This window comes from Sipha flava, unplaced genomic scaffold, assembly GCF_003268045.1.
Source record: "Sipha flava isolate LNK unplaced genomic scaffold, YSA_version1 52109_pilon_pilon, whole genome shotgun sequence".
NCBI lineage: Eukaryota > Metazoa > Arthropoda > Insecta > Hemiptera > Aphididae > Sipha > Sipha flava.
Window position 1 is genome coordinate 57,818 of NW_020273470.1, and position 12,480 is coordinate 70,297.

Here is a 12,480-nt window from a genome sequence, read left to right on the forward strand (position 1 = left end):
CGAGTGAGTGCAATGAGATTTTCCGAATAATTAAATGACACAGTTCGCCGGTTAACCGCTCCCCGGCCTGTAACGTACGTCAAAGGCCGTTATTGAATTAACTGAAACCGTATACTCGTATACGTAGCAAGCTGGTCGTAAGGATTAAGGTCGCGCGTAACGGCGAGTCGGCGGTTCGTGCGTTATTAATCAACGCAAACAAGTGGATTCGGATCGCAAATCGCAAATAGTATAAAGTATACAATATTAAAGAGTATTCACCTCCACGTTATATACACATCATATGTTATACATATACATGTAAGCATCGATGTGAAATCTTAATGCATTTTCTATACAACGCATTTATGTGTACACGAATATAGTGGTTCGTTAAAATGATTTATGGCGAATCGAACGAAGAAGCCATATTATCCGAAAACATTAAAAAAAAAAAAGTGTATGAACATTCCCCGTGTGCTTTTCAATTCTGTCTGTTCCCGGACTATAAATAATTATAACCGATAAACCCGGAAAAACTCAAGGGGTAGGTGTCATAGGCTCACGCCTATGGCGGTATTCAACATTTTTATACTATAGATAATTGTTCAATACCCGTGTAAAATATCAGTGATTTATGAATTGTATTTTCAGACATCGCATCGAGCATTATGCGAATGTTGCTTATAATTTTTTTCGCGTATTTTTTCCTCGTTACAAATTAGCACTGAAATCTGTGACATTTTCCGCTCAGATCAATGAAATAAGATTTTACTTCTCGTGTATGCCCCGTAGTAAAAAAAAAAAAAAAAACGTACATTATATCGAAACAGCGATCACGAGAAATTAAAAAATAATTATTTTCAACTAGATTAAAAATAAAAATAAAAAAGGAAAAAAGGTGTCGAGGCTAAATCGATTTGAAACGTTCGCAAGGCAGGCACGTTTGAATACGAGACGAATTAATGTGAAAATAATTTGAAAACAATTATCTGCGATTTATAATAATAAGAATTGCTGCACGTACTTATATACATTTAGAGACGGTCGTAATGACGATAATATGTTGTTCTTCCTTTTCCCAAATTGATTTATCAAATTTTCCAAATTCTTTAACCGCTCTTCGAGACATTCACTTGACGATATATGAATGTGCACCTTGGCGTATTATTGTTTTTCAGTTGTCACGCGTATCGCAGTTGGGAAAACTAAATTCCTCTCTGTGTGCTCTTGTGGCTCTTTAATTTCGATTATTATACAGAGAACAAAAACATGTCCGTCGTTAGCTCGTGCTTTTCTTTGGCCTTAGAGCCTCCACTCAACAACCATGTAGAAAAAAAAACGCTATTTACCGTCCTATGTGATCGTTAGCAGGTCGTCCTCTATACCCTAGATCCAATGCTGGATTACCCATTAAGTGGAGTAGGCGCTCGACTTAGGGTCTCACTCATTTAAGAGGCCCTGTGAAGACGGAAAACTATATTTTTTATATTTAATGATACCTGTATTTTATTTACGAATTGACCGAACAATAGTCATTGTGAAATATAATATATATTAAGTTGTAGGTGTTATATGCAGTAATAATAATAAAATTATTTTGAAAAAATTATAAATTATATAATAATTAATTAATTTTTCTTGCGAATCAAAAATGTAATAAACATGATTTTATTTCTTAGTAATAGCTGGTTATTATTAAAGCTGTTTATTTTAATTATTGGATATTAATGTTAAAGATGTATGTAAAAAAATAATTTTTAGGGCCCAAAATTGTAATTGCCTAGGGGCCCGCAAATGTTTAATCCGGCACTACTTAGATCTTTCGCATAAATACATAAAGACATTAATAAGATGATGGAAGTAAACACATTTCTTCCGATCGTCATTTATTTAAATTTACATCAAGTGGCTTAAGTATATAGTAGCTGTTATAATATATTATAGTAATTAATGCATACAATTATTTGTATGCGACAACATTACAATATGAAATTATAGATAAACATATGGTTTGAGCACGTAATTTAGGGGGAGAGAGCAAATCCTCCCACCATAAATATCGTATTGTAGCAACCATGAATTAAGATGTATAGTATATACCACTTTATGGTATAATTTTTAAGCCCTAAAAATGTTGAAGAAGATCAACCCCTACTACAAAAAAAAAAAATAAATAAATAAATAAGTATCTTTTTACGTACCTGACATGGTTTAAAAATTAAACATAGAAAGCTAAAATTTCAACCGAGGATACCACGATAAACTTAAAGAGTTACAAAACATGAAGTTCTCGTGCGAACAATACGTTATTGGAATTGACAATAACAATATTATAGTTTATGAGATATTAAATAGAAAATGTTTAACACACCTTCTGCGGTCACTCTATATAATTTATACGTAAGCTGCTGGCCACGGCGAAATATACGTCGGTATGGATATAATATATTTTACATATACATGTACTTATATACGATGAGCGTATAAGATAAATAATATTCCAAACCCATTGCATCACGCCAGCGAAGTGTAAACGCGAACACGGACATACCTATATTTTAAGTTATCACCCCTAAAGCCCCTGGTACGAGCAATTCATTTTTTCAACTTTCAGAAGTCCAATTAGTTTGGTGACACCAAAATATGCCAACACAAATAAATGACATGTTGTTAACTGGAATTGCCATAATTTCATACCATTTAATCAAACCATTTCAACCGAAAAACATAAAATAAATATAATCTGCTAATACAAAATAAACTAAAAAAATTTCAAACTATTTGAAAATAAATATTCGATGTTAGACAATGTATAATTACGTACAATATGTTATCAAATATTAAATATAGTAGCTGTTTTTGAAAATGACTTAAATTTTTTTTTCAAATGTGATTCATTTTGTTGAATTGAAAATTCGTTGATATTTGGTTAAAAATTAATAACATTCAATAAAGTATATGCGATACTACATTCATCAGTTAGTCAATTTTATTAAATCAGATTTTAAAAAATTAATTTTTAAATATTGGAACTTGCATGAATAAGTCGAAGGAAAAATAGACAAAATTGCTGATATACCATAATGTTACGTTTAGTATGTCATTAAAGTTCTTAATAAATCTACGAATCTACAATTTAATTGTTTGAAAGACGTCGACAATAGTAAAAAGGCACTAACATTGTGATGTTGAAATTTATTATTAAAGATACCAATTTAATGTAAATATTATAATTTTTTGCCTATCACCTTGGGTATACATGCTATGGATTTGCCATCCCTGTCATAGGGTAAATACTATATGTACGCCGAATGCTCTCCACATTATTTTGAAAATTCACGGATGTACGTAGTATATTCTCAAGTTTCAAGAATTTCGTAGAGAAGTGTAATTAGTTGTACAGGTTTTAATTTTGGCCTTATATTGTAATAGACGTTAGGTTTTACTTTGAATTAATTAATGACGGTGTACAATGTTTTTACGATGATATTGTAGTAAACCTAAGGCGTATTTAACTTTAGGCATATTTACCACCATCTAAATTAAAAAAAATGTCTATTTTCAATCATTCGTCGGCGTATTACACACTCAGTAAAATGTATTGGAACATCAATGACGTAAAATATGTTAGAAAAAAAAAAGTTACTTAAGGAACAATTATTATAAGTTTTAATAAAATAATCAAAATTCGTTAACGAAAATAAAAATCTCGTAGAATATTTCTGTTAATTTCATTAGTATTCAGTGACACTTTACCGTATGCACATGATGTATATCCAGAAAAAAATTAAAAATACGTAAATCGTGTTTTTATATAATTTATTTTGTAGGTGCCTAAAAATAAAGACCTAAAGTTGTTGATTTTATCGCCTACAAGAATTAGTAAAAAATTTTGTAAAAAAAATTAAAAATTAATTAATTAATCTTAAAAACGTGTGTTAATGGTGATAATAATAAAAAGAAAAAAAAATACAACAAATTGTGTATATGAAAATATGTAAAAAATGTAATAATTGAATGAATAATAAATAAAAAAAAATTGCAAAAATTTATTTTGTAACCATTCGCTGTGGACAGGGTTCGAACCTGTGCGGGCAGAGCCCATTGGATTTCAAGTCCAACTCCTTAACCACTCGGACACCGCAGCGGATGGTAATCCATTGGAGAACAGTACATTTTAAGGCAATGTTTATTAAAACGTGATTTATAGAATAGTACTTATCAAATTTAATTGTCATGAAGTCTTATTAAATTTAATGTAAAACCTTCAAAATCTCATTAATAAAAATTATAATATTTTTTCCTTAATTTTATTCTAAAATGTTATATTTCACACAGATTAATTATTAATATTTTTGAATTTACTTTTGACTCTTGTCCCCAGCTTGAGAAGCACTGATATAGAAGATGTACCTGACCACCGTGCCGCATTATTTCATGTACGTCGTCAAGTACAGTAAGCCAAGTTTTGCTGCTCTATATAATACAACATTCGATAAAAAATGTCTTTCAGAGTTCTTAAGAACATATAGGTACCTACTTTTTTTTTCAGTTTTTTAAACTCTCCGAAAAAAAAGTAATTTAAAAACAAATAAAAAGATAATTGCGGTGAATATTATCAGTTATGTCAAGAACTGGGATCCTATGAAGAGCCTGATTAGGAATTTTGAGGCTCTTAGGCAAAATAAAAAATGTGCAATTTTACGATGATTTTCTTTTTAAAAGAATTATATTCTTCTTATATTCCTTTTATACGATGAAAATCGCATTAAAAAAAAAAAAAAAGGTTCATTAATTCATTAAAATCCTAGACCCTATAATAACAGAGGCTATAGGTCTTTGGATCTTACTAGTTACTTACCCTGCCTAATGGTAAATATAACCTTAATGGAGTCTGTTTTTGCCATACTTCAAAAAAACTACAAATTTACATTAAAAATAAAACTACAAAAACCAATAGACAGAAAAATAATATGATATATTATGTTTGTAACGCGCGTTAAAATGGATACGTAGTTGTCTTTTATCTCAACATCGCGTTTTATGGCGGCGTTTTCCGTCTGATAAGAATTGCAGTAAAATACAACGTGATGTTAATAACGCTTTCATGCGCGTTAATAAGGCATGCTGTTAGACAGATCCTTTAGAACAAGACCAACGTTTAGAACACAAAACAACATGACATCATTTTCATCTGTTTGTCGACGAATCTTAAAAAATTAATTTATTCAACCACTAAATAAACAAACACCAGTATTTGAATAGGTAATGAAAAATGTATAATAAAAATTTGTATTTAAGAATACAATATATTTTAGGTGGTAAGTTAATCTATCTATTTATTTGTTCTTTATCAGATTATCTACGATAATAATAATACTAATACTCGTACTCGTATTAGCCACTAATATGTTTTCTATACATCTGTACCCTACAATAGGTATACTTATATTTATATTCTAAACGTTTTTACACATATTATTACGATAGGTTCCTAATAAAATTAAATATAATAATTAATATATTTATGCCATAAATATGTGTGTTAACTTTATTACAACACCAATGGAATTAATTTTATCAAACAAATTCACACTCGGATTTTTTTATTAAATTTAATCAAGTTAAATTATCTATCTATTTAAACTTATATTAAACTTACATATTTATTAGCAAAACTACGAGACTGTTCAAATAGATACAATTTTATTTGAAATTATGAAAACCCGTTTTTAAATTTTCCACATTATTCCTTATTATTGGTTGTCGAAGAAATTCCGAATATTTAGTTTAGTAATAAAACATAGCACTTTCGCAATTGCATAATGCATAAGTTCCTGCAATTTTTAATACGCGCCCCATGTTATTGATTTTATCGGAATCGTCTACAATTAATTTGTGCGAGCGCACGTGCCCCATACTACTTACGTGTACGCATTGCACAGAATTATAACTTACATGTTGCGCACGTGACGTTGAATAACAACGTGTTAATATTTCATAAACGGATGATTTAGTTAAAAGAGTATTACTAGTACTGTATACCAACTATATTTGGGATATTTTTTTCAAGACCTTTTCCATTTTCACTACCATTATAGAGCGATGTTCCTTATTTGGCTACAATATATTGTTTATGCATTGTATCATTGTATTGTCTAAATGATGTAGTCACTTGTACACTAGCCAATACAAGAGTTATATGGTTATGACCGTATGGTAGGTATATACGACGTTCGAATCGGACCATATTCAGTATTTGTACGAATGAATAAGCTTATATTTCTAGACATTTTATGTCACGAGTGTTTTAATTTTCTTAAATATATATAATTCTTTTTATACTTTTACGTGAAAAATATTAATGAAGGGTTTTAGATTTTATAAAAAATTATTCTTCAATAGAAATATTATTTCCATTACAGTAACAATGAAACACATTGGAATTTAAAAACAAAATTAGTACATGATCTTTTGTCTTCAAATAACTTATTGAACTTCTCCCCTGGCCCAACAACACACTTACCAGAAAGGAAGAAATGGTCATAAACCGTCTCAAAATTAGACATACCAATTGACCAGTGGCGAAGCACGAGTATTTAAGTTGAGGAGACATTAAAATAATACGTTACAGCCCCCTTCCCATTTATAACTTTATATGTATTTATAATAAAAGGGACACGATCTTTTATTTTTTATTTGATATTTCTTTTCGTATGAGTAGTTTATTATTCCATCATTCAACATTTCATTAATTAAATAATCAGGCATAGCGGCGAATGACAATAGTACAATATTTTAATATTTAGATACGAATATCATGCCAGAAATAAATAAACCGTAAAATAAAAACCAACCAATAACTATGATAACAAAATTGCGTTGAACGATAACGCATCAACGCGAAAAGCAATGACGATTACAATAATGTATAGGATGTGTAGTTCATGAACTAATCGACTCAGTGAGTCGACTCTTAAAAATGAACTGGACGAGTCGAATCAGTGTTACAAGAGTTGGCGACTCAGTGACTCAGTGACTGACTGACTCAGTTAAACTCATAACTCACAACTGTACTACTGTAGATACATGACTCTCGACTCTCAACTCCCTTGAAAACGGTTTGCGAACACAAACGGAAAATTTAATACCAACTTAAACAATAGTTCCCCTTGGATTTGGTTATTAATATTTCCATTGTTTCTTAAAACATGATTTCCGACTTTCTGAAAAAATTCGTAACGTACGCTTATAGTCATAAATAGTTTCATATGCGATAAGCTAGTCACGAATATGGACTGTGAACTTGTGAGTTGAATCAAGAGTCGAGACTTGAAGAGTTGATTAGAGTAGTGGTAATCTGATTCAAACAAAGAGTTGAAGAGTTGGGAGTCGACTCTTTGATTCAGTTCATTACACTGAACTGAGTTGAAAGATTCAGTTCAGCAAAATGAGTTGTAATCCCCATCCCTAATATTAAAATGAAATAATAAATACGAACGCGAGACATGTTTCATAGTGCAATGATAAGCCCCGTTCAATAACCTATGCCCCCTGCACACCGTGCCTTGAAAAACGAGACACTGCAACGCGTCGTCTCATAATATTAATTTCTATACCTGTATTTTGATGTTAATAAAATTAACCACTACGCCACAGTGGACAACAGCTCGCGTGCACAGACCGCAACTAATCTATTTTAAGAATACTTATACGGTATGGCACAAAAGTAAAACTATGATAAACATTGAAGTATAGGTATATTATATAAAAATAAATAAAATATAATAAAACCAAATTATGTATCCATATTAAAAGTGGGTATACATTGTCTCATTATATCATATGACGCTTCGCCACTGCAATTGACCAATACCATATTAACTCATGACTACCTGATAAAGAATAAAGATTCTCCAAGATGCCCAACTTGTAATGATCCCAGGGACGCTCGGATGGGGGGGGGACAGTGGGGGCCATTGCCCCCCTTGAGATTTTCGCGTCACTTACAAAATTGGAAGTTATTTTACATAAAGCTGATCTTGGGTATTCAGTGACTATTCGACAATCCTTGTATCTAACAAGTATCTAACATTTTTTTAATCAACAAATGATGATTCAATTAATTTATTTGCTTCAAACAAAAGGAGATTGTCATTACTTTTTGAATAAAATAATAAAATATGATGGGAACTCAATCAAATAAAGTTGTTTTTTGTTTAAACTTTATTATATTTTTTCTTATAAATATTAAAACTAATAACTAATAATGTAATTTTATATAAACTTAAATGATTTTTGATTTTTAAAAAATTATTAATGATAGTAATACAAAATATGAGTAGATGAAATATGTAGCAGTAAATCTTCCTAGAAGTATTTAGGTACTTACAATTGTTTTGCCCCCCCTGAGCTACATTTCTGTGGGCGTCCCTGAATGATCCCCTAACGGTTAAGTACATTTGAACCGAATTTATAAGTATAAACTATAACGCCAGAAGTATAAAGTCTTTAAAAATTCCGCGTTGCATACAAAAATCTAGTACTTTACAAAAATATCTTTTAGTACTTAGACATTGTATTTTTTGTTTTTACTATGTTCTTAATGTATAATATTGTAAAATAATCCCTTAAATGTACAAAACAAAAACTCTTGTCGCCGAGTCAGTATAATTAATAATAAAAACATATCATTGAACAATCACTGCTTTGTGTATATATTTAGATTATTTTTGAAGAGATTTGACTAAAAGTTGAATGAAATTATAAGTAAGTATAATGTGAGCAATTATCTTTATGTATAAAAAAGTGACATTAGTTTTTTTTTTAACTAGTATTATGTTTAAGTAAAAAATAAAATAAAAATGTAAATAATTATTTCTATGGTTATACCTACAGTCTAATAGTTTTAATTTTCCGGAAACTTTGTAATTTCAATCAGTTATTCTCTTTTCAAGTACACCTACTTTACAAGTCTTTACCGCAGTCAAACCGTAAAAAAACATTTTTTGTGTGATGTCATTAAGTATTGTAATTTATGTTCTTTGAGAATTTTTTGATTAAACATTTTGATATTCTCAATTATGAGTTATGGCAACAAAGCAGTGAAACTTTTTAAAAACCGTTAAGTGTTGCATTTAAAAATTACGTAACAATACAAAACATTTTTTCAGGCATGAAGATTTTATTTATCATTATCTTGATCTTTATTATAACATCTATACAATTTATTTTATAATTAAATAAGTGGTTCTTTCTAAGTAGGTACACCTATAACTGTCTACATAGAATCAAATAACAATAATAATATATACTAAATATATTAAACTTATCACCTATGTAGTACTTTGGTAAATAGTATACTATACTATTATAATTAGCTTTATTTAAAAACGGTTATAAATATTTTATATAGACATGAAAAACACCATAGAAAAAAAAATTAAAAAAAATAAGTGTGCGTAAGTACAATAAAACAATGCGAGGCTCAACCACACCTATTCAACCGATTTGCGGTTGCAAGAAGTGACGGATTTGTTTAGGAAAAGTTTTTTTTAACAATTGTCTCGCTCGTAAAAAATAATTGCGCTTGCTCGTGTGTATCAATAATATGTGTTTTCATCCATTTTTTTTATTTCCTTATCAATAATCTTGTTTTATTTTTATTTTAAAATTGTATAGCAAGTTTAGCAGAGCAATCGAGTGGTATTTTTCTATTTTTGTATGATGTACTCACAAAATGTATACATGTAAGTATAATATATTAATTGCTTTAAATTAAATAGTATATATTCCTATTCTTCTATTAATCTTAAATGTATGAAAGTATCTATTTAAAATAGAAGATAAAAAAAAAACATACGGACCAATTTAAATATTTTAAGAATTAATTTTCACAGTCATTTACGAATGTTCCGATTCGTATTTTAATGATTACATGTAAATTAATTTATTCCGTAGGTTTCCGAATCGTGAACAACGTCGTGCAATGTGCCAACAGCTGTGGTGTCTGAGTGGTTAAGGAGTTGGAGTTGAAATCCAATGGGCTATGTCCGCACAGGTTCCAACTCTGTCCGCAGCGAACAAAAACAGGTTATCATAATAATGTCAATTTTTGCGGATTTTTCTCACGACCGTTTAATCATCTATTGCGAATTAACATAGAAATCACATGCAATCAACCGCGTTCACACTTCGTAAAGTTTCAATTCTCATAAATTTAATAAGTTTTGTTCTTTTTTTTTGTTTTTCCATTTAATCGTAATCCCCGTGAAATAATGATAGACCAACATGTCAACAAAAGCAAAAAAAAGAAACCTTATGGACTAGTGCTGGTTAATGGTTGTTCACATATGACCTACATGTAATGCGCGCACTCGACAACACATTAATAAGAGCCGTTAGATAAATGCGTGTATCGAATTATGGTCATTGTTTTACGATACGGAAATGAAAATCGTGGCCATCGGAAATGAGGTAATAATTTGGTGAAATTGACTTTTGTGCGAATCGTTCCGTACTCCGCATAATATTGAGGTATTAACGTAAGTTAATAACGTTATTGTTATTGTGATCGGTTACGGCAGTACATGAAACATGCTCGCAGTATGGTGTACACAAGGCCGTCGTTAGGGGGAAGAGCAACGGGATCATTTTTCCCGAAGCTCCAAGTTAGAAAAATTTAAAAGGGACCCCTTAAAGCTCAGATCGATTAGAAATACTCGGCGTTAAACATTGGGGATTGTTGATATTAATATGTTGTTTCTAAATGATTTTTCTTTGTGAAATATTAATAAATTTAATTAAATACTTAAATCCATATTTAAGCGTTATAATACAGTCTAAATTTTCAGTTATTCGAACTTTTAGACAATTATAACTGTAATTTATTATAGCTATTGTCGGTTTGTAGAGAATCTACATAATTTTATCCAAATGTACGTAGAAATTCGTTATCGTGAGTAATTGCTATACTGCCTATAGTTCAATATTTTCGCTTCGGAATTGAAGCAATAACATTTTAATGGTAGAAAAAATTAGGGTAAACATATTAATTTTTCTGCCAAAAAATGCACGGATGATTAGGCAATTGAATAGTACATTTGTTTAGAAAAAAGTAACGAGTGTATTATATTTATTCACAAATCACGTATAATTTCAACGAATTAGAACTGTTAATTTTTTTTTATCTCGAACATAATTAATGTGTGAACTCGTTAAAAGTCTGATAACAAATAGTGGACGGAAGATTTTTCTGAAAACGTTGAAAATGTACAACACGTGTTGATATGCTTTTGCTTTGAGGAAACGTTTTCGTCATGTTCTACGTCGCAATACGGTACTTTAAGTTGGCAGCAGATTATCCGAATAGAAGTCGAAACCGTCGCGCAATACGCGCATAAAGGGGAGAGAATACAATCGCTGTGGTCGGAGTGCCGTAGTTTAAGGGCTACACGTTGACTGTTACCATCGCAAGGTGTGTCTACGTACACATACAAAACACGTAAACAATGTTTTGGGCAGTTGTCATTTTGCAAGTCGTGTACACGGGTGAGCTGTTTTTCGTCGTGCTCCGTTGAAATCGACGTGGTATTATCGTTAATACAAGCTTAGTTTTGTCTGTTTAGAAACGGTGTACTGTATTATTCAGCATTACTCATCGATGGCAGTACTGTGGCTACGGGGTCGTGGCGAGAAAACAATTCATTGTGATACAAAAATAATAAATAATATACGTATCATATAATATTTAAATTTAATAATAAATTATTTATTTAATAGATAAACGCATAGTTTCTGTACGTGTATACGGCAGTGTTACGGAGAATAAATGAGATCATTTACTCTGTGAATTGAGTGTGATACGACTATAATAATATAACCTGCGCAAAATGTACACATACGCTGGTCCGCCATCTGGTTTTCGGGAGCAATGCGGGATGAATTAAATTTTATAGGAAGGAAAAAAATTCAACGAAAAAAGGTAATACCTGAAAAAAGTTTATTGGGATGAAGTATGTTCTTTTTACGGTATTTTTATTTTTTAAATAAAACAAAAATCGAGTAAAAAAAATAAATCGATAAAATAATTTAATAAACTATATCCATAAATATTGGGTTAATTTCATTAATATGAGGAATACTGGATTTCCACCTTTTTATAACTAAACTTTTTTTTTTTAATTAAACCACATTACCCCTCCTAAATATTGTATACATAATAATATTTTGTTTCGGTTTTTACGTACTACCCGAGTTCCGTGAACCTATTCCTCCGGTACGTAATTAACTGCTAACGTAATTGAAAATTACAATTCTCTCTGGCGTACTGGTGGCACACGTGTTTTCTATAAATTATTAATGGGAATGGGTAAAAAAAAAAATTGACAAAATAACGATAGGCGTGTAATCATTACGGTAGTGGTAAATAATCAAAACTTAGGAAAAAAAAAAATCACCAATATCATATTATTATTATTATTATTATTATTATTATTA

The 12,480-nt window shown here is 30.2% G+C and overlaps 1 protein-coding gene and 1 non-coding gene across 2 annotated transcripts in view; both read right to left on the reverse strand.

The window, feature by feature from the left end:
* LOC112690784 (alpha-mannosidase 2x-like) overlaps positions 1-4,428 on the reverse strand; it is a gene marked incomplete at its 3' end in the record, with an annotated part of 55,902 nt that extends 51,474 nt beyond the window's left edge. The window contains exon 1 of the mRNA XM_025564877.1: positions 4,348-4,428. Coding sequence (XP_025420662.1) covers positions 4,348-4,413 — 66 coding nt within the window. The remainder of the gene's footprint in view (positions 1-4,347) is intronic.
* On the reverse strand, positions 4,048-4,129 carry Trnas-uga. The gene has a single exon. It is a non-coding gene; the product is annotated as a tRNA-Ser (tRNA).
* Positions 4,429-12,480: the final 8,052 nt, after the last annotated feature.